The sequence below is a fragment of the Gigantopelta aegis genome, chromosome 8 (assembly GCF_016097555.1).
Source record: "Gigantopelta aegis isolate Gae_Host chromosome 8, Gae_host_genome, whole genome shotgun sequence".
NCBI lineage: Eukaryota > Metazoa > Mollusca > Gastropoda > Neomphalida > Peltospiridae > Gigantopelta > Gigantopelta aegis.
The window spans coordinates 61,032,236-61,055,186 of NC_054706.1; the positions used below are offsets into that span (position 1 = coordinate 61,032,236).

Genomic DNA, 22,951 nt, shown 5'->3' on the forward strand with positions numbered 1-22,951 from the left:
GTCGATCTGTGTGAGTATTTTGTTTTGTCAGAACCACAACGGTATTTTAATATCACACAGTAAAATGCTTTATCCCTGTGGTCTCCTTCTTGCAGTTATAGTGATGGCAGTCCCGTTACATGCTCACGTATTTTTGGCAGTTCCATTACATGCTCACGAGTTTTTGGCAGTCCCGTTACATGCTTGGTACGTGCTCATGTTATGTTGGTTGAACGATACCTCAAGGTTAGTAGCTGAGCGACATGCAGTGATCACAATATGTTGGAATGAGTGTACAGTGATGGAAGTTAAGGAACAAGCAATCACTTAACGGCTGTCCGAGACCACTTTTTGCCATATTCGTTTAATATAGGACCTGCATATTCCATAAAATCTGGAAAAATGGATAAAAACAATGTTAGAAAGATGACAAACATATTAGTAGTATTATTAGCAAAAAGTCAATGGCGTTGCTAAATATTTGGCCTGTGGTTCAAACATAGTTAGCTAAACCAGCGGACTGTTAAAATTACCATGGGAATCAGTACAACAAGTTCGAAACCTTCCAGGTGACATTTTGTGTTTTAAAATCTTTAAGAGAAAGGATAAAAATGAGATACTAAATCAATACAAATAGTAATCGAACAGACGTGAAAAAACTGAGGGTAATGATTAATTACTCCCCTAACTTAAAATGTGGGGAGACATTGGAGATATTACCATGTTGATACCATATATATTTACATACCAAGGGGCGCTATAATAGCTCTTCTTGAACCAGTCTCAAGGGAATGATAGTAGGCGAGAGTGCTAGCTCCGCTTAAAGGGACAGTCCTAAGTTTGCTGCAAATTTTAAGATGTTATCGACTAACAGACTTTTTGACGACTGTAATTACATATCAACTATATTTTTCTGCATAAAATATTAGTGGCTGTCTATTAAACGTGTTTCTGATCGTTCTAGTATTTGTACTAGGTTAAATTTCATTTTATTTTCTAAAATATTGTTTTTTCGTATGTACGAAATTATTTAAAGACAAAATCCAGTTTGGGCTTCATACAAATATTAAGACAACCAGAAACACATTGAATATACAGACACTGATATTCTAAGCAAGACAATTTTTAGACGTTAAAAGATTTTATTACTCGGAAACATCTTACAATGCAGGAAACTCAGGACAGTCCCTTTAAACGTTGAGGTCTATAAAGATATGATAAAAAACGTGATTCAGAACAACCAAAGGTCAATTGCTGATTTAGATTTGTATTTGTACAATATTCAAAAGCAAAATATTATGCCACCAGTTGGCTAGCTTAACCCTATTTTGAACAACTAGGCCCAGAAGATTTAGTTAATATAAACAGATGCGAGATGAAAAACGGAATGTTATTTGAATTGGAGATTGTACAGACGTGCTTTCTGTAGTTGTTAACATGCATTAAAGAATCATTTTCTAATGCACCGTGAGTTATTCGATTACTATACGCTGGTGGCAGTTGTTCATATATTTTAATAATTCAATATCCATACCATAGAACATAGCAAATCCGCAAATCACCTTAAAAGAGAAATACTAATATTTAGAAATAATCTTATAAAGTTTGTAATGAATTTTGACAGCTGTTTTTAAAATCTAGACAGGCATTAGTTTGCTTAATACGGATACCGTTGAATAGCCTTGTACATGTATTCGATTTTCCTCAAACATGTTTTGACACATTTTCCATGCAATTTTGGATATCCTGACATTCAGTTTTATTTAAATATTTTTGATATATTTTTTATACATCTCTTGCTAACTGAACACAAATACGTTACTTTTACTTTGGAGCAGTGCAAGAAGGAAGGTAGGAAATGTGTTATTTAACGACGCACTCAACACATTTTATTTACGGTTATATGGCATCAGACGTACGGTTAAGGACCACACAGATATAGAGAGAGGAAACACGCTGCCGCCACTTCATGGGCTACTCTTTTCGATTAGCAGCAAGGGATATTTTATATGCACCATCCTACAGGCAGGATAGTACATAGCACGGCCTTTGTTACACCAGTTGCGGATCAGTGGCTGGAACGAGAAATAGCCAAATGGGTCATCCGACGGGGATCGATCCTAGACCGACAACGCAGTGCATGAAGGATGACGTTGCATTGTCCAGTAAAGGATCTTCTCGGGAGTGGCAGTCCTCCTGTAAACGAGGGACTTGACAGATATTCCCTGTTTTGCCAAATGCCATTCGAGTCATTGTGCAGAGATACGGTCTTGATATGTGATTGACGGTTTTGTAGTTAGATTTAGTCAATTCAGTGGCGTAGCCGGGGGTGGGGGGTGGGGGGGGGGGGGGGGGGGGTGGGGGGGGGGGGGGGGGGGGGGGGGGGGGGGTGCCCTTATTCAAAGTTTGTTTAAAAAAACTGTATTAAAGTTTATAAAGTCATACATACATACATACACACACACATACATACATGCATACATACATGCATACACACACACACATACAGTCATACATACACACATACATACATACATACATAGTGTGTCTTGTCCCCACCCTCCCAGTATGGGTCGCTCTCTCCAATTATGGGTTGCTCTCTCCAATTATTGGTTGCCCCCTCCCAATATGGGTTGCCCCATCAAAATATGGATTGTCCCTTCCCAATATGGGTTGCCCCCTCCCAATATGAGTGCCTCCTCCCCCCCCCCCCTCCAATATAAAATCCTGGCTACACTAGTGAGTCAATTTACCATAACTATAATGTTAGTGTTTGTCTCTATTCTACACATACATCGTCTTTGTCAAAGTCTTCCATAAATATATGTTTTATCATTATTATTATTATTATTATCAGTGTATTTTCATTGTTCCCAAGAGCTCTATTCCGATAACCACGCGACACGTTAAAGAAATCAGCTACGGTTAGTTATTATAATAATTATCAACATCCCATCACGATTCTGCCACCAGCATTAGTATATAATGGTTTCATTGGGATCAAACATATAGTGCCCAATTTACGAAGCCTGGTTTTTGTTTTTCGTAAACGCAGGTATTTAAATATTGTAAGTAGTTACATGCTTGTAAGGCAAAACTAGGCTTCGCAAATTCTGCCCATACTGTTTGCATTGTCTAGTGCATAACATGTAGCAGGGCTCGAATTTTATTAATTTGGTACTTACGGTAATTTTGAAATGTTTTTGCCATAGGTAAAATACTTACGTCAAGTTTGAGCCTGCCTACAGAACTTTTAAGCCTGTAAGTTTTGTATTAAATATAAAAACCCCCAAAATATCTCTTGAACAGACAGCAATAAATGTATCCAGCGGTGCTGTCATTAATTTCAAGCCCTGCTGTAACTAAAAATACACCAACTACATCAACAATGGCAATAACAACAACAACAAAATAAAATAATTTATTATTGTTATAACTAGAGGTGATTTGAAAAGGGTTTATGTTTTGATATGCTACGTATTTCCAGTGCACAACCAAGATTTCGAACAATAAAGCAGCAAAATACGAAATGTATTGTATCCAAATCACAGAAGGTGAGATTGGGATACTATGACTTTATTAGAACCAACGTTGTGGACCAGAAAACATGGTTTGTTAGATTAAAATATTCCAGGTGTTCCTCAACCGGTGCCAAACAGCACCTTTAATAATACGATATAAAATCTATAAAAGTACATTCGTCAATACCCTTTCATTTGTGGGTTAATTTCTTGGTTATCCTTTCCGACTTCTTGTGATGTTATTGCAACTGGGCAACATACTTGGATCACAATATATCACAGACAGACAGACAGACGGACAAATTATACACAACAGCAGCTGGTCATTGTGAAAATACATGCACAAGAACAAGTGATTAGTCCGAACCAGTTAATAACAATGTATATACGTATAAGCCGACGTTTCTAGACCACTACTGAGTTAGTAAAACTTTCTTTGTACAAAACTTACGTAGTAGAATACAGTATTAAATGATTGTTGATAAGAAGAAGAAAAAGAAGAGGGAGGAGGAGAAGTAGGAAGGAAAGATTCGAAGAAACAATCACAGACGTAGAACGTGGTTTAGAACATACAGTAACTGACTTTAGAATGTGTATACAGCCATGCTCACAACTGGGTACAATTTAACACTCAGATAATCACACGAGGTACCATAAAAAAGGAGCATCATATTTAGTTCTGGGGGAAATAAAACAACAGCAAAATACAACAAAAAAAATAAACACAAAAACCCCAAACGAAACGGCGCAAGATGAAGACGAAGAAGAGGAAGAAGAAGAAGGAAACAGTCACAGACTCGGAAGAACTCAGACTGGCACCTAAAGTATCTGAACTTAAAGTTTTTAAGTCACCATGCTCATAACTGGGCAAATACCTTCATAATTAATCATTCCGTCTCCACCCAAACTGGGTAAATACTCAAAATAGCAAATACTAAAAATAGGTATACCTTCGTAACCAATCATTCCATCTCCATCGAAACTGAGTAAATACTAAAAATAGGTATACCTTCGTAACCAACTATTTCATTCCATCGAAACTGAGTAAATACTCAAAATAGTTATACCTTCGTAACCAACCACCCCGTCTCCATCTAGACTGGGTAAATACTCAATATAGTTATACCTTCATAATTAGCCACCCCGTCTACGTCGAAACTGGGTAAATACTGAAAATAGTAAATACTTAAAATAGTTATAGCTTTATAATTAACCATACAGTCTCCGTCGATATTGGATAAATACTCAAACTAGTTATACCTTCATAATTAACCACCCCTAAGTCACCATATTCAAATTTGGATAATTAACTAAAAATAGTAATACTCAAACTAGTTATACCTTCACAATTAACCATTTCGTCTCGGTCGAAACTGGATAAACACTGAAAATAGTTATACCTTCATAATTAACCATTTCGTCTTGGTCGAAACTGGGTAAATACTCAAAATAGTAAATACTCAAAGTAGTTATACCTTCATAATTTACCATTGCATCTCCATCAACACTAAACACTCAACATAGTTGTATCTTCACAATTAACCATTCCATCTTCATCAAAACTATATACTTAAAATAATTATACCTTCATAATTAACCATTGCAGCTACATCAAAACTAAATACTCAAAATAGCTATAACTTCATAATTAACCACCCCTAAGTCACAATGCTCAAAACTACGTAAATGCTCAAAATAGTTATACCGTCATAATTAACCACCCTTAAGTTACCATGCTCAAACCTGCGTAAATACACAAACTAGTAAATACTCAAAATAGTTACACATTTATAATTAACCATCCCTAAGTCACCATACTAAAAACTGGGTAAATAACCATTTCGTCTCCATCAAAACTAAATACTCAAAATAGCTATACCTTCATAATTAACAATTTCGTCTTCATCACTATATACTAAAAATAGCTATACCTCCATAATTAACCATTTCGTCTCCGTCAAAACTAAATACTGAAAATAGCTGTACATTCATAATTAACCACTCCTAAGTCACAATGCTCAAACCTGCTTAAGTACTCAAAATAGCTATACCTTCATAAATAACCACCCTTAAGTCAACATGCTCAAAACTGGGTAAATATTAAAAATAGCTATACGTCCATAATTAACCAAATTTAAGTCACAGTGCTCAAAACTGCGTAAATACTCAAAACAGTTATACCTTCATAATAAACAACCCTTATGTCACCATGCTCAAACCTGCGTAAATACTCAAAATGGCTATACACCTTCATAATTAACCACCCTTAAGTTACCATGCTCAAGCCTGCTTCAATACTCAAAATGGCGTAACTACTCACAATTGCGTAAATACCCAAACTAGTTATACCTTCATAATTAACCATTCCATCTCCATCGAAATCTAAACACTAAAAATAGCTATACCTTCATAATTAACCATTCCATCTCCATCACAATTAAATACTAAAAATAGCTATACCTTCATAATTAACCATTCCGTCTCCGTCGAGGTCGGCTTCACGAATCATCTCCTTCACTTCCTCGTCTGTCAGCTTCTCGCCCAGATTCTGCATCACGTGACGCAGCTCGGCGGCGCTGATGTAGCCGTTTCCGTCTTTGTCAAAGACACGGAAGGCTTCTCGTAACTCTTCGTCATTGTCCGTCTCCGGCATCTTCCGGCTCATCATGTGCAGGAACTCTTCAAATTCTATTGTTCCGTTGCCTGAAGTGGTAGAGGAAATAAAAAGCATAGTCGCATACTCTTTTTTTTTAAAGCATTCTAATAAGCATAGCACGTTCGAAGAAGGTCTATTTCAAATAAAGTTAGTTTGTTTTGTTTAACGACATCACTAAAACAAACTGATATATTGATCATCGGCTATTGGATGTCAAACATTTGATAATTTTGACATATAATCTTAAAGAGGAAACGCGAAACATTTTGTCATTCGCAGCAAGGATCTTTTATATGCGCCATCCCACAGACACGATATCAAACACAACGGCCTTTGATATACCAGTTATGGTGCACTAATTGGAACGAGAAACAGCCCAATGGGCCCACTGATGGGAATCGATCCTAGACCGACCGCACATCAGGCGGTTTTACCACAGGGCTACGTCCCGCCCCTTATTTCAAATAATTTTGTTCCACAGCATGTACAACTTAGATATATTCTGATACCTTTTCTGATGAACATAATATAATACATCGTAATCAGAACTATTCTTCCAATTCAATTGCTATAGTTCTATGACCTACAATGAAGGTTTGTAGAGTTTCCATGCATTCTGGCGGACGTATTTAAAAGCCCTGCTAATCTTATTGATTTCATGAATAGAATCATGAGAGATTACAAGCTTAGCTCCTCGGGAAAAAAGTTTACTTCTTCAATAACACAATTCGTCAAACACAAAAACACGTAATAACTAAATAAAGACTGATATGCAATACGAGGCTAGATACCATTTTATACATAAAGTATATACTACTCAAAAGAATTTAAGGGTCAGACGATATTTTCCACATTATTTTCTGAATGTCAATTATATTAGCTAGACCATAATGTCACGCATGGTATTGTTCCATTTTGACGAAAGTGAGTCTAAGCAACCCATAAATGAATTAAAATCCACTGTCATTGACACTGTCGACTAGTTCTAATGGCGAAAACACGCTTACATTTGCACGTAAATTAGGGCGAAAGCGAAAGGTCTGCTAAGTGCCAATAACTTGCTTTTTCACAAAGCGCTTCATTTGCACGCATTGCATGTGTATTCCATGTTCCCAATGCTGAATTTCCGTATAATTGGAGCTTGCGTTCGTGTACAGTGCACACTCCAAATTCGACAATGGTACGACGTCAACTGACTATCGAAGATCGAGGAAGGGCTATTGCTTGGCTTCAGGATGGCAATACGCAAAGAAATGTTGCTCTGAGACTTGGTGTCAGTCAGAGTGTCGTTGGCCGACTGTGGCAACGGTACCAAGCAACGAATTCTGTTCGAAATCGTCCACGTTCGGGAAGACCCCGAAGCACTACAAATAGAGAGGACCGTTACATCACCAATATGGCTCTACGTCAACGCACAACCACTGCACGCCGATTACGTGACAATCTGCGGACTGCGACTGGAACTCGAGTGTCGGATCAAACCATACGCAATCGTCTGAGAGCCAATAATCTACGCTGCCGTCGCCAGGCTGTTCGACCACCACTCCTACCACGTCACAGAACGGCCAGACGTCACTGGTGCACACTTCATCTGCGGTGGCAACGTGTTCAGTGGGGTCGAGTGATGTTCACTGATGAGTCCAGGTTTAGTCTCCAGTTCAACGACGGTCGGGTTCGTGTCTACAGACGTCCTGGGGAGCGCTTCGCTGACGTTAACGTTAGACAACGTCACCGGTTCGGTGGTGGCAGCGTCATGGTGTGGGGCGGCATCTCTATCCACCACAGGACACCCCTCTATGTGGTGGATGGCAATCTGAATGGAATCCGCTATCTGAATGAGATTATCCGGCCGTTGGTTCTCCCAGGCCTTCAGCAAATTGGCGGCGGGGCAGTTCTGCAGGATGACAATGCCAGACCCCACCGCGCCAGGGTGGTAACGGACTTTCTCAGACAACAAGGTATCGCCAGGATGGATTGGCCAGCATATTCGCCTGACTTGGCCCCAATAGAGCACGCCTGGGACGAATTACGCAGGAGAGTTCGGGATAACCATGCCCCTCCGGCCAACCTTCATGATCTGGGTCAACTTCTTATGGCAGAGTGGCAGGCCATTCCCCAAGAGTTCTTCAGACGTCTGATCAACAGCATGAGGCAACGATGTGTCGAGTGTATTCGCGCCAGGGGTGGATTCACACACTATTAAAAGAATGTTCTAATGTGTAAAATCCATGTTTGACAACCTTCAACTTTGACAGCATGTCATGTGACTTTCTTGTATACAGTGACGTTTATTTGTGTTTTTTTTGTAAATATGGAACAATAAATTAAATTTTTGGTGTAGTTTACATCATCAATCTAATACACTCTGAAACTTATTTGGTTATAAATTTTTGACCCTTAAATTCTTTTGAGTAGTATATATTTTGAAAACGTATCTAACAAGCGAACGCGTATTGTATACGTTTCAAAACAGCGAATTATAAGATTAAATGGAATCTAATGGACACAAGTATATAGAAGTATTTTATTTATTAACACATCCTCAAAACCAAGTTAAATATATATATTTAAAATACAACCAAAACCTATCTACGGCGCTTGAGCGTGCATGTATTTCATTGTAGACAGAAAACAGTTTCGGTAGTGTTACTTTTAATGGACGATTTGTAATTAAAGTCTATATTATCATCATAATCATCATGGAGCAGCTGATGGGATGATTTAAATTGATCTACACAATTTGTAGAACATCACGGTGAGATATAATAAATATAACTCAGTGTTATTCTTAAAACGTATCCAAAACTATGTAGAACATCACCGTGTGATATGATAAATCGCACTCACTATTATTCTTTAAATCGAACCCCCACCGCAACGACCCCCCCCCCCCCCCAAAGGGATCCAAAACTATATAGAATATCAACGTGATATATAATAAATCTCATTCAATGTTATTCTTTAAATTGATCTAAAGCTATGTAGAACATTACCATATCATAAATCTCAGTCAGTGTTATTCATTAATAATTTGATCCAAAAATATGTGGAACATCACTGTGAGATATGATAAATATCACTCAGTGTGATTCATTAAACTGAGGCAAATATGTGGAACATCACCGTGTGATACGATAAATCTCACCAATATTATTCTTTAAATTGATCCACAAATATGTGGAATATCACCGTGTGATACGATAAATATCACCAATATTATTCTTTAAAATTGATCCACAAATATGTGGAATATCACCGTGTGATATGATAAAATCTCACTCAATGCTAGTAAAGGATCATATAGACATGATGCGGCGCGTGCGTGCGGTCCGACTATTGCGTCTGAGGCTTGCGTTTAGGGCATATGCACCATATACGATAATTTCATTGCTGCTGGGTATAAGCGTTTTACAGATGCACACATCGCACGCATCCAGTCTATATGAGCCTTTATTCTTGTCTTACCGTCCGTGTCGACCTCGTTGATCATGTCTTGTAGTTCGGCATCTGTCGGGTTTTGACCCAGCGACCTCATCACGATACCAAGCTCGCTCGTGGTGATCGTGCCGTCGCCATCTTTGTCGAACAGGGAGAACGCTTCCTTAAATTCTGAAAATAGACAACGTTTATCCCGTGAAAGTATACAGGCTTTAACTACAGTTTCTGGGGAAAAAATAAAAACAGAAAAACGCCCAAAACACGCACAACCAAATCCCACCTCCACCACCAAAAAATAAATAAATAATAATAACAATAAAAGTCCACTGGAGCGAGCGATAATTTCTGGAATAGTCTATCATTTACGCGATAACGTTTTGCTTGGCCTTTACGAGGTATAAGAGGCGAGATACTGGTATTACTTTTACCGGCCTTGGTGGTGTCGTGGTTAAGCCATCGGACTTAAGACTGGTAGGTACTGGGTTCGCAGCCCGGTACCAGCTCCCACTCAGCGAGTTTTAACTATGCAATGGGTAGATGTAAGACCACTACACATGTGTCCAGGACAGTGTACATGAACCTTAATTGAATATAAGCATGAAAATAAGTTGAAATGAAATGAAACTATTTTTTCCATGTTTTGCGTTACATTTTAACGTTGAAGTTTCGCGTTTAAATCAGTTTCTCTAAAACTATAAGTCCTAGTCAGTCAAACTTGGTTTATATATAGTTGCTCCTATGGAAGTTCATCACAGTACACCGATTTTTTTGTTATATAGCAGGTGACACATTTAATTTCGCGGAATTCTTGGGGGTTTTCTTTTACGGTCAGCCATAAGATGTCAAGCTATTATTTATGTGGCGACTTATTTATTTATTTATTTATTTATTTATTTTATTTTATTTACTTATTTACTTATTTTAAATAAGCATCTGGTTCCGTGCTTATAAAACTTAGAGTCCAGACTCAATCTCAAGTAACGTCACACGCGTGCAATTTGTATGGCATTGCCATGGCGTTACTGTCTCAGACTCTATTAGAGTCTCGAATCAAGACTCTAAAAGTTTTATAAACACCAGGCCTCATCCTTATCGTTAAAGTCTCCTCATTCTACCATCTGCAGTGTTTCCATCCACCAACTTCCATCAATTCGTCCATGCATTCTGTCTGTCGGTCCGTCCATAAACTAAACACAATGCCATCGTCCCTCTGCAATATTGTCACTTTCTTGGCACATAGGTATTTAACCAAAAGGTATAACTATTTATCCATTTGAATGTGTGTGGTTTAAGTGTATAGTAGCGCCCTATCACTGTGGTATTTTATTTCTAAAGAAAAAACCCAGACCGTTCACTGACCTGACAACGTCATGGAATGAATTGGGTCATATCCTAATGGAAGTACTGAGATCGACTGCAGGTACACAAAGTGAAAAGCAATTCTGTAGTCATTTAGTGCAATTTGCTAGAACTTAAGAACATTAGATTAAAAGACAGGTCATGCAATTCGAATGCCCTTTTGAGAATCGTATTAACCTTTCCAAGACAAAGCCATGATTATGCATCTGTACTGTAACAAATAAACAAAGTGTGTACATGTATTGGTTTAATGACAAAAATCAGCGGCTATTATACTACGCCAAGTGAACACAGTCATATTGTTATATATGACAGAATAAATCCGCTTCTGTTACGAATACTACGGTTTTCGATCATTGTGAGACGTTTCTTACAGATTTTGATACAGTTATCACGGATCACTGTCGCTAGACTCATCTTTGAATGTGAATTATCTGATAAGATAGAAGACAGTGATACCTGTGAAATTGTCTGTGAGTGCACAACATACTGAACATGCCCCAAGCAACTCACAAAAACTGATACAGTTAAAGTTTTTTTTGTCTGAGGACACCACTAGAGCACATTGATTTATTAATAATCGGCTACTGGATCTTAAACATTTGGTAATTTTGACATATAGTCTTAGAGAGAAAACCTGCTACATGTTTTCATTAGTAGCAAACGATCTTTTATATGCACCAACCCACAGATGTGATACCACATATATGCCACGGCCTTTGGTATATCAGTCGTGGTGCATTGGCTGGAACGAGATAGAGCCCAATGGCCCCACCGACGTGGGTCGATCCTAGACCGACCGCGCATGAATCGAGGGCTTGATGTGATAGAAGACAATGATGTCTGTGAAATTGTCTGCGAGCGCTCGATCTCCTGAACATAGCTCAAACAGCTCACAGACACTGATACAGAGCCGTAGTCAGGAAAGCGAGCGATCGCAGTAACTTACTCGCTAGCTTTTGTTTTGTTGTTTTCTAAGCCTAACGTTAAATGAATGTGATATGATATAAGACGATGGTACCAGTCAAAATAGTTTGCGAGCGCTCTGCCTCATGAACACAACACTAGTGCCGTGTTAGCAATCGATTACACGTCAATAGAAGTAACGTAGCAGAAAGACCACTTAACGAGCTGTATGGAGTGTGGAGTGCGAACATTAATGCTTTCCCCTGCTGTCACAGAGCAAAGGGGACGTTTGCTTTGTTATATGACATCACAAGAGCACAGGGGGCAGGTCGTAGCCCAGAGGTACAGCGCTCGCTCGATGCGCGGTCGGTGTGAGATCGATCCCCGTCGGTGGCCCCATTGCGCTATTTCTCGTTCCAGCCAGTGCACCACGACAGGTATATCAGGTATATCCTTAACCATATGTCTGACGCCATATAACCGTAAATAAAATGTGTTGAGTGCGTCGTCAAATAAAACATTTCTTTCTTTCTTTCACAAGAGCACACTGATTTATTATTCATCGGCTATTGGATATCAAACATTGGGTTATTGTGACACGTAGTCACAGGAAACCCGCTACATTTTTTGTTTGTTTCATATTAATCCGCGAGACATCTTTTATATGCACTTCCCCAAAGATATGACAGCACATATCATAGGAGTATGATGATTTATTAATCATCGGATATTAGGTGTCATACGTTTTTTTATAATTTACAACGAATCAGAGGAAACTCGCTACATTTTTTTTCATTAGCAGCAAGAGATCTGTAATATTTTATATAGGTCAGCACATATGACAAGGGCATATTTACTTATTAATCATTCGATGTCAAACATCGGGTTATTGTGACACAGAAACAAGTGGTCTTTTTGTGCACTTTTCCTTTAATATATTGTCGTGGTGCACTGCTTGGGATCGGGAAAAAACCCAGTAATGAATGCATAGGTCCATAGAGACGATTTGATTGTTCGACCCAATCACTTCAGACTGACCGCATGCGATGTCCAGATGCATGCATCGAACGCATTGCACGCATCTAGTCTAGACGCTATCATTGAAACTAATGTATTTCGATTTTTTTAAATCCTGACCGCGCGCACGCGCCGCATTCAGTCTATATGAGCCTTAACGCGACGCCACACAATACGAGTGCCTCGTTCGAGAATAGCCGATTGTGATAAGACAGACATTAAGATTTCATTGGTTGCTATACAGTCGGTTTTCGTCGTGACGAGGCGCTCGTATGGTGTGTTGTCGCCTTTATACTCATATAGACTGGATGCGGCGCATGCGTGCGGTCCAGCTAAAACAAAATTCAAAATACAGTAGTTTCAACGAGAGCGTCTAGACTGGATGCGTGCGTCCGCAAATCACACGCGGCCAGCAGCAATGAAATAATCGAATATGGTGTATATGCCCCAAAACGCAAGCCGCAGACCGCACGCACGCGCCGCATTCAATCTATAACAGCCTTTAAGCCACACCCCGCAAAGTGTTACAGAGCAAAACCTGCAATCTCTATTATATATATATATGTATATATATATATATATATATATATATATATATATATATATATATATATATATATATATATATATATATATATATATATATATATATACAGCAGGGTTATTGTGAACGATATGAATGATACTTGTTCAGATGTACGTCTTAGCAATTATGAAGAAAAAGATGATGATGTAGAAAGAAGTTGTTTCTATTTGTTTAACAACATCTCAGCACATTCTAAAGTAAGGCTATTTGATAACCAACATATAGTTATTAGTCCCCTACCGGTCCAACCGGAGTGGACTATAGGTTTCATTTCCGTCCTTCTTTTTGTCTGTCCGTCTGTCCTTCTGTGTTTCTGTCTGTCCATCCGTCCGTCCGTCTGTCCCACATATAGTTTTCCGGATGTTGCTGTTTAGAAAGCCTTGCGATATTGACTTGAAAGTTGGTGTATAGCTTTTCCGTGTACTGTTACAGATTAAGTTTGACTTTCAAGGCGATTTACCAATTTTTGACGGAGTTATGGCCCTTGAACTTAGGAGATGTGAAAATTTGTTTTCCGGACTATGTTTCAGAAGGTCTTGAGATATTGACCTGAAATTGTGTGTATGTCTTTATAATATAATGTTACGGGTCAAGTTTGACTTTTATAGCGATTAACCCATTTTTGACGGATTTGTAGCCCTTGAAATGTGAAAATTTGTTTTCCGGAATAAATGTTCATAAAGCCTTTAGATAGTGAGTTGAAATTTTGTGTATAGCTTTATCATGTACCGTTACAGATTATGTGTGACTTTCATGGCAATTTACCTAGTTTTGATAGAGTTATAACCCTTGAAAATGTGTTTTCCAGACTTGTTTTGCAATGCCTGAAGTTATTGATATGAACTCTTGTATATACCCTTATCATGTACTGCTCCTGATCAAGTTTAACTTTCATGGTGATTTACCCACTTTTCACAGAAGTATGACCCTTGAATTTAGGAGATACGAAAAACATTTGAGTTCGGTAGGTGACATGTATTGCTTTAGCAGTACTCTTATCATGCTTGTTTTGTTGTACGTAATCTACAGTGAGAAGGAGCCATCGTTTATAGGTAGTACTAAACCAAATAACTTCCGGCTGGGTTAAAGTTCGAGGTGCACCCAACGTTTGATAGAGAAGTGAACACAACAAATAATTTCATCTGGGTAAAGAAAATATGCAATTTTATTTCACCTAGTACCACTGTGTCAAGTATCCTTGTGCTTGAAACATGTATGGGGTACCTGTAAAAAAAAGTACTTGAATTTTGTGCGGAACTAGGTTAGTCATAAACGTTACCCGTTAACTCAGAAATGAGCAGCTTGACCCCCAATTTTTTCTGATTCACTTTAGGTGTGAGGAGTGGTAGTATTTATGTCGATTGATACGCTGCAGGTAGGAGGTTTAGCCACATATGTTACTATTGTCGTCTATGGTATTTGATTTAGTAGTATACACCCTATACGAAATTTCTATGGACAGTAAGAAGATACGAACCTGGAATAGGGAAAGACATCTTTCTGGTAGATATCACTGACGAAAGCAATCAAATGTACAGAGGAAAGGAAATGACATTTGTTCCATCAGTCGCGAGACGCTGATTGGGACGGGTGAAAACTAATTCTATCGATGGCGATCGATCTTGGTTGTGACTCGGGGAGGTTCGAATGTGAAACTAGCGGATCTCTGTGTCTACATTTTCCTTGGATACCTATATGGATAGCCTAATAATGCACTGTAAAAATTGTTTCAGCCTCATTGGGAGGGGGGGGGGGGGGTACTCCTAATTCTTCGACTCCCAGCCTACGTCCCTATGGATACTATAATGCACTGCACTTCGAAAGGGCGTTCTATTACTGAGGTATGTCCCGTTCTACAAAAATCAAAAAGGGAGAAAAGAACATAAAAAGAATCTTAGAAGGAAGAAATATGTTTGCTTTGACAACGCACTCAACACATTTTTTACTTACGGTTATATGGTGGATCTGAGATCAAATTACGGTGAGCTACGGCGCGCAAGTGCGATCGCGCACCTTAAATATGAAAGACTGGAAGGTGTTACAGATGAAAACATACAAAAAAGAAGAAAAACTATTCGTCAGTTTAGGTCGCAATACTTTTTATACGCAGTTTTTGGTCATTGTTGACCACTCACAATACATAGTATATTTACAGTATCCCAGAGGTAAGAAAAAAAAAAGAATGTGTGGGAGCGTGTGGGGGGAGGGGGTAGGAGGGCACTGCTTCCCAACGCTGAAAATTATGCATCGCCCCCAACTGAAAATCAAATTAATATATCGCTGAGTAGCAACCCCCACGCGCCACCCAGTAGCTGTTATCTTCCACGTCTATGGAGGAATGTACCTTCGTGGTGGCAGCAATTTTATAATTTCAGCCATGGCCTTTCTTGTGGCCAATGGAATGACGGTGGTCATTTTTTTTCCATTTCATTTCAACTTCTTTTCATGCTTATATCAAATTAAGGTTCTAGCACGCTGTCCTGGACACACACACACACACACACACACGCACGCACGCACGCACGCACGCACGCACACACACACACACACACCTCTGCTATATGAGTTGTCTCTTCAGGACGGTGGGTTAATTGGTAGTAGCTAGTGGTTAGTGAGAGCGAAGAGGATGCAGTTGTTTTACATCTACCCACTGAGTCGTTAAAAAGCTCGCTCTGGGTGGGAGCCGGTACCGGGCTGCGAACACAGTACCTACCGGCCTTATGTCCGATGGCTTAACCACGACACCATCGATAACGGTTTAGGCGGTCATTATCGACGGAAATCGTGGTGCGGTGGTTAGTTACCGCTAATCAATACTCCTCATATACCGAAACCGTAGCTGTGTAATTCATTAGCTTATATCTGATGGATTTCTTTGTTAACTAATGGCTCGTTTTCGAGACTAATATTCCTGAACCAGATTTCAGCGGACACAGATCAATAAGTAAGACGATAAAAAAAATCTATCCTGATAAGAGATAATGTAGGTGGGTACATGACATACGTATAAAAATTTTTTAATTAAAGGGACATTCCCGAGTTTGCTGCATTGTAAGATGTTTCCTGCCAATAAAATATTTCTACGATTAAACTTACATATTAAATACATTTTCTTGTTTAGAATGTCAGCGTCTGTATATTCAATGTGTTTCTGATCGTTTTAATATTTGTAAGAAGCTCAAACTGGATTTTGTCTTCAAATAATTTCGTACGTACAAAAAAAATATGTTTCAGAAAATAAAATGAAATTCAACCTAGTACCAATATTAAGACGATCAGAAACACGTTTAATGTACAGCTACTAATATTTCATGTGGGAAAATATATTTGTTATGTAATTACAGTCGTCTGTTAGTCGATAACATCTTAAAACTTGCAGCAAACTCAGGAATGTCCCTTTAAATAATAAATGATACTAACAAAATGAGGTCCATACGTTTTTGTTTGGAGGTCCATAGACAAGCTAACCCAATAAGGCAAAACACCATGACCATTTGTCGTGTTGTTAGTTAGTCAGCCTTAGAAAATAGTTCCTCATTTTTAATAATATAAAATACAGAAATCATGCCTTTTGATATCTTTCTTTCATCTCTGTGGCATTTAAATAACACACTGGTTTGAAGTTATTTGTTATTTTTATTACTAACTGGTAACAACTGTTCAAGTGATAATGCCACGTGTATAGCAGCAAGGCGAGACGTAGCCCAGTGGTAAAGCGCTCTCTTGATGCGCGGTCGGTCTCGGATCGATCCCCGTCGGTGGGCCCATCGGGCTATTTCTCGTTCCAGCCACTGCACCACTACTGGTATATCAAAGATCTCAGATATGTGTTATTATGTCTGGGGGATGGTGCATATGAAAGATCCCTTGCTACTAATGTAAAAATGTAGCGGGCTTCCTCTCTAAAACTATATGTCAAAATTACCAGGTGTTTGACATCCAACAGCCGAGGATTAATAAATCAATGTGCTCTAGTGGTGTCGTTAAACAAAATGTTATTTTGTATAGCAGCAAAATGAAGTGGTGCTCTGGCATTATGGTTAATAACTGAAAGGTTTCGCGGTCAACTTTTGTTGATTTTCTTTTGTTTGCATGGTAGTTATAAAGGGAGGGTACTTCCTAAAACTAGCAGTCATGTAGCCCTCTCGAACCAAGAGAAACTTCACGACCACACCGTTAAGACCCTGCTACACGATACGAGTTGTGAGATACGAATGTATTATTCTATTTCTTACATATCCTAAAAAAAACATGTTTTAAGCAAATTTTAACACTAAAAGTTTTTTACAGCCGTTGCACTTGTAGCTAACTTACGCGTCACAGACACTTGATTGTCAGGTTAACTATACGTCACAGTGTAACCTATTTCTACCGTGTTGTTTTTCATTGGCTGCATGGCACTGGTGACCTTGGAGCAGCCAGTCGTATGTCTTGAAATTCTTAACACACGTACGTATGTAAACAACCCATGTGTTAACAAAAATAACGTATGATGTTCTCACCAACGGGTGTGTAAGAAAATTAGCTATCGGTATTGGTAACAGCAATGTCGTGGTTGCGAAATCTCTACATTCTTGTATTTTGTTCACAGAATGTATTCTAAAATAACATTTACATTGAAATGCATGCAGAAATTAATGGTGGTTTGCAACCTTTTAAATCTTTCAATCCTGGATGCGTTTAAATGCACACTGAGCCACATTAAGCAAGATTTTATGGGACAAATATTCGACAAAACTGCCCAGCTCACTCCGTCTGGCAGACTCAAATGAAGCACATTTGCAAATTAATGCAATGTTATGGTACAGTAATGGCAGTTTTATCCAGTTTCATTTCGGTTTATATTCGGGCTATTATCTGATTACGGTTCATCCATGCTGTCCTTGACACTGAGGAAGCGCAAAGATCAATGGCTCGCAGGGATATGACTAACTTAAAACAAGTGCCGGTGGCAGCAGAAAAAGAATCGGGACAAGTAGGTACATCACGTTAGTATTACAATATTAAAGGGACATTCCTTAATTTGCTGCATTGTAAGATGTTTCCGATTAATAAAATATTTCTACGATTAAACTTACATATTAAATATATTTTCTTGTTTAGAATATCAGTGTCTGTATATTCAATATATTTCTTGTCGTCTTAATATTCGTAAGAAGCCCAATCTCGATTTTGTCTTCAAATAATTTCGTACGTACGAAAAAAAGAATTTTAGGAAATAAAATGAAATTTAACCTAGTACAAATATTAGAACGATAACAAACACGTTTAATATACAATCACTAATATTTTATGCAGAAAAATATATTTGATATGTAATTACGATCGTTGGAAAGTCTCTGTTAGTCGATAACATTTTAAAATTTGCAGAAAAGTCAGGAATGTCCCTTTAAATAATTATAATCGAACATAATAGATACCAACGCGTGCAATTTTAGAAAAAATTTATATGGATCTAGGTGCGGGTAAAGCGTCCGCTTGATGCGCGGCGGGTCCCCGTCGGTAGGGCTATTGGGTATCTCTCGTTCCAGCCAGTACACCACGGCTGGTATATCAAAGGCTGTGGTATGTGCTATCATGTATGTGGGATAGTGCATATAAAAGAACCCTTGCTGCAAATGGAAAATATGTAGCGGGTTTCCTTTTTAAGACTATATGTGAAAATTACTAAATGTTTGACATCCAATAGCCGATGATTAATACATGAAGGTGCTCCAGTGGTGTCGTTAAACACAACAAATAAACAATAGTCTTCCGGGGTTGTTTCGGGGTCGGGGTGTACCTGTGACGAGAATACGAACCCAGTACCTATCAGTCTCAAGGTCGATGGCTTACCCACTACGTCTACGATTGAATGAATGTTTAACGACACCCCAGCACGAAAAATACATCGGCTATTGGGTGTCAAACTATGGTAATGCAAATAAATAAAGTGATGATCAACATCAATATAAAAATTCAAGGTTTAAACAAAAACAGTGTAAAGAACTGTGCAAAAATACAAATACAAATATCAAAGAATTTTACGGACACCGAATTTTACTCTAAACTTCAATTTGTGCTGTATTGGCCATTCTCAAAGAGAATGTTACACCCCTGCACCACGGTGAGGTTACAGCACGCGCAGGGGCACTACGTCTATGAAGCCAGTAAAATAGTGTTTGGGAACTAAAGCAATTAGATAGGTGATTTGATAGTCTACAGATTGATGTCTGTAAAGCATTCAGACAGGTGATTTGATAGTCTGCTGCAGGAGAACCTGTCAGGCATGCACACTGTATCCTGCACCTATCCGCGGGAACCTTGATCGCATCTGTTAGTGTTAATCCCGCCGATGAAAGCTGCGCACTTGTTCGGTTTATTTTCATCCTTCGACACTGCGATATTCGCAGCCAGTTCAGACCAGTATGCTATTTAAGGAGTACGGGGTAGCTTCCATAGAATAGCAGCTGTGAATGTCTATGGACAAACGCATGTCAAGTGAAAGTTAAAACTATATTGCAGAGCGGCACAACGTAAAGGTGATTTATATAAGGAGGTGAATCAGAGAGAGAGAGAGAGAGAGAGAGAGAGAGAGAGAGAGAGAGAGAGAGAGAGAGAGAGAGAGAGAGAGAGAGAGAGAGAGAGAGAGAGAGAGAGAGAGAGAGAAAGAGATTACTATAATTGTGAAAATATTAAATAGACTCTAGTTTCAGCCCATGAAAATGCACACTAAACTTAGTTAATTTACAAACCTGTAACATTTGGATTAAGTTACAATGGAGTGAAATACGAGTCTGTGACTTTGAAATGGTCAAATACCCTCTAAAAATAGACTAAAACTCGACTCCATAACTTTTATTTTTCAGACGCACGTGCGTTTTTAAAAATATGAGAAATGCATTTTGTGATATTAAAAACGACAGTATGACCAAAAACACTTCAAATGTATGGAAATTGATAATATAATCAATAAAAATTACGTAAAGAATCACTTCAGTTATCAAATACGGCTCTAATAGTAAAAAATATGCCTTAGTGTTTAAAAACTAGGGTATGTCCCTTTTAAATTCCTTTCTCAATGCTGGTACTAAAATATTGACTATCATACGACATATCATTGACCATCCTAGGTTACATATTCCTCAATAACACGAGCCAGGAACGAGCATAATCCCAGCTTGCAGAACTAAACCTTTGTATGATTAGTTGTCATTACTCATTTCCCATCGACAAACTATGGATGTCGCCGAAAATTACAGTAATATAATCTGTAATTAGTTTAGCTCATGTATTAAACTGATCAGCATTTAATTAATCAGGTATATACGCTCATTTATTTAGATATTCGTTCGCTTTTTCATTCATTTATTCATTTATTTATTCATTCATTCATTAATTCATTAATTCAAAATTATCCCCTGGTATTTTTTATTGATTCATTATCCTTTCGTTCTTTATTCCCTTGGTTCATTGCTTTATTCATAATTCCATTTGTTCATTAATTCATAATTTATTCATTGTTCATTCATTCGTCCGTCTGTTTATTCGCTATTTCATTAAATTCGTTACATCTTCGCTTATCCTTATAGTAATATTTACATTTTGCACGTGCAAAAAAATCTAATTTTTATTTTGTTTAACGACACCACTAGAGCAAATTGATTAATTAATCGTCGGCTATTAGATGTCAAACATTTGATAATACTGACTCGTAGTCATCAGAGGAAACCCGCTACATTTTTCCATTAGCAGCAAGGGACCTTTTATATGCACTTCCCACAGACATGATAGCATATACCACGGCCTTTGATATATCAGTCGTGATGCACTGGCTGGGACGAAAAATAGCCCAGTAACCCCACCGAAGACGGGGGTCGATCCTAGCACATACCACGGCCTCTGACCAGTTTTGGTGTACTGGTTGGATGCACGTGCAAAGTGGCATTACGGCGCCGACGAGGGCATTGACGTAACACTCATAGGGAAGAACGAATATCAAATGCCTAAAAACGTCTTTTAAATTTTATATTAGCCAGTCTGAAATAAACAAATGCGGAACGTTTTTTTAAATTGATAATCATCATCGTTATCATCATCATCATCATCATCATCATCATCGTCGTCGTCATCATCATCATCATAAAGGTTTTCATCATCATTCTCAAATAATAATAATAATGATAATAATAAATTATTATTATTATTATTATTATTATTATTATTATTATTATTGCTGCTGTTGTTATTGCTGTTGCAATTTCTCTTTTTTCCCCTCCTTTCTTTTTTTTTTTTTTTTCTTTTTTTTTTTTTTTTTCTTTTCCATTATAGTCCTGTCACTTCCATCCTCCTACGAGATAAAATTACAAACAATTTTTTCAGAGCTTATAAAACCCGTCTATTATTACACTATTTTTTCCACTTTACTTGAACTAAAAATGTGATTTCAGAAGATTAGAAAAAAAGCCTATATAATTTTGAAGACTAACTCCCATGCGATGAGTAAAAGGGCGGATTTAATGCGGAAGACAAGTTCGTCTGCCCTTCAGCTAATCAGCTGGCGGAAGTAGCTAATTCCTCTGATACAAGAGCTCCTTATGGTTATTAACAGATTAGCAGCTAAGCTATTATCTAATTATCGCGGCTAATTGTTTTCTGGATCTCAAACTTTGTATTAGCCATCGCTCAAAGTATTGTTGGTTGGCAACGGAAAGGAGCCGTGCTTCTTAATAATAAACTCAAACAGGTTAGATATACAGTAAAGTACACTTATAACGAACATGTTTAGAACGAACTACTGCATAGAACGAACTGATCGTCCAGTTTTATTTTCATATATATTAAAGCCGCACGCCCTAGTTCCATCCAGCGAAAATAAATTATAATTTGATTAATCTACAAACCTGTTACACACTTAGATCACGTTTTTATCAAATGGAGTGAAAAAGCAGGTTTTATATCGATAAATACGATGGGAATCCCCATGTCCCAATTGCTTGAAATAATTTTGAAAGTTAGTATTCTGATGTCACCGGTAGATGTCGCTCGAAGCACAACAATTCCTACGTCACGACACATTTCACAGAGTGCGCACAGACTTGGGGTGCGATCCTTTCACCTCTCCTGGACATGTTCCAACTGTTCTGTCCTGGTTGTATCCCCTCTCCAGATATCGTAAGACTTAGCAAAATTATTGGTTTTAAGGGTTTGTAACGTTTTGTATTGAGATACTTACTTGTCTGAACTTTATTGTTACTGAAAATGTTCACGAACTGTGAAGAAAAATCTCACAAATGAACAACAAGCAAACGACAACAAATCGGATGTTGATTGCGCGAACCGTGCACGAGAAAACAAACCGAACCAAAATGATAACGGTCACGTGGTATACCAACGTCTGTGACATTGAAATGGGAATATCCCCTCTAAAAATAGATTAGACCTTGTCTGCTCAACGGTTTTTTTTTCAGAGGCCCGTGGCATTTTATGAAATACGAAAAATGCATTTTG

At 38.2% G+C, this 22,951-nt stretch overlaps 1 protein-coding gene across 1 annotated transcript in view; it reads right to left on the reverse strand.

Moving 5' to 3' along the window:
* Nucleotides 1–272: 272 nt before the first annotated feature.
* Nucleotides 273–22,951, reverse strand: part of LOC121380108 (calmodulin-A-like) — a 75,749-nt gene continuing 53,070 nt past the window's right edge. Inside the window, exons 3-5 of the mRNA XM_041508880.1 lie at nucleotides 9,622–9,765; nucleotides 5,961–6,203; nucleotides 273–373 (exon numbers count right to left, since the gene is read on the reverse strand). Coding sequence (XP_041364814.1) covers nucleotides 303–373; nucleotides 5,961–6,203; nucleotides 9,622–9,765 — 458 coding nt within the window. The 3' untranslated portion in view covers nucleotides 273–302. The remainder of the gene's footprint in view (nucleotides 374–5,960; nucleotides 6,204–9,621; nucleotides 9,766–22,951) is intronic.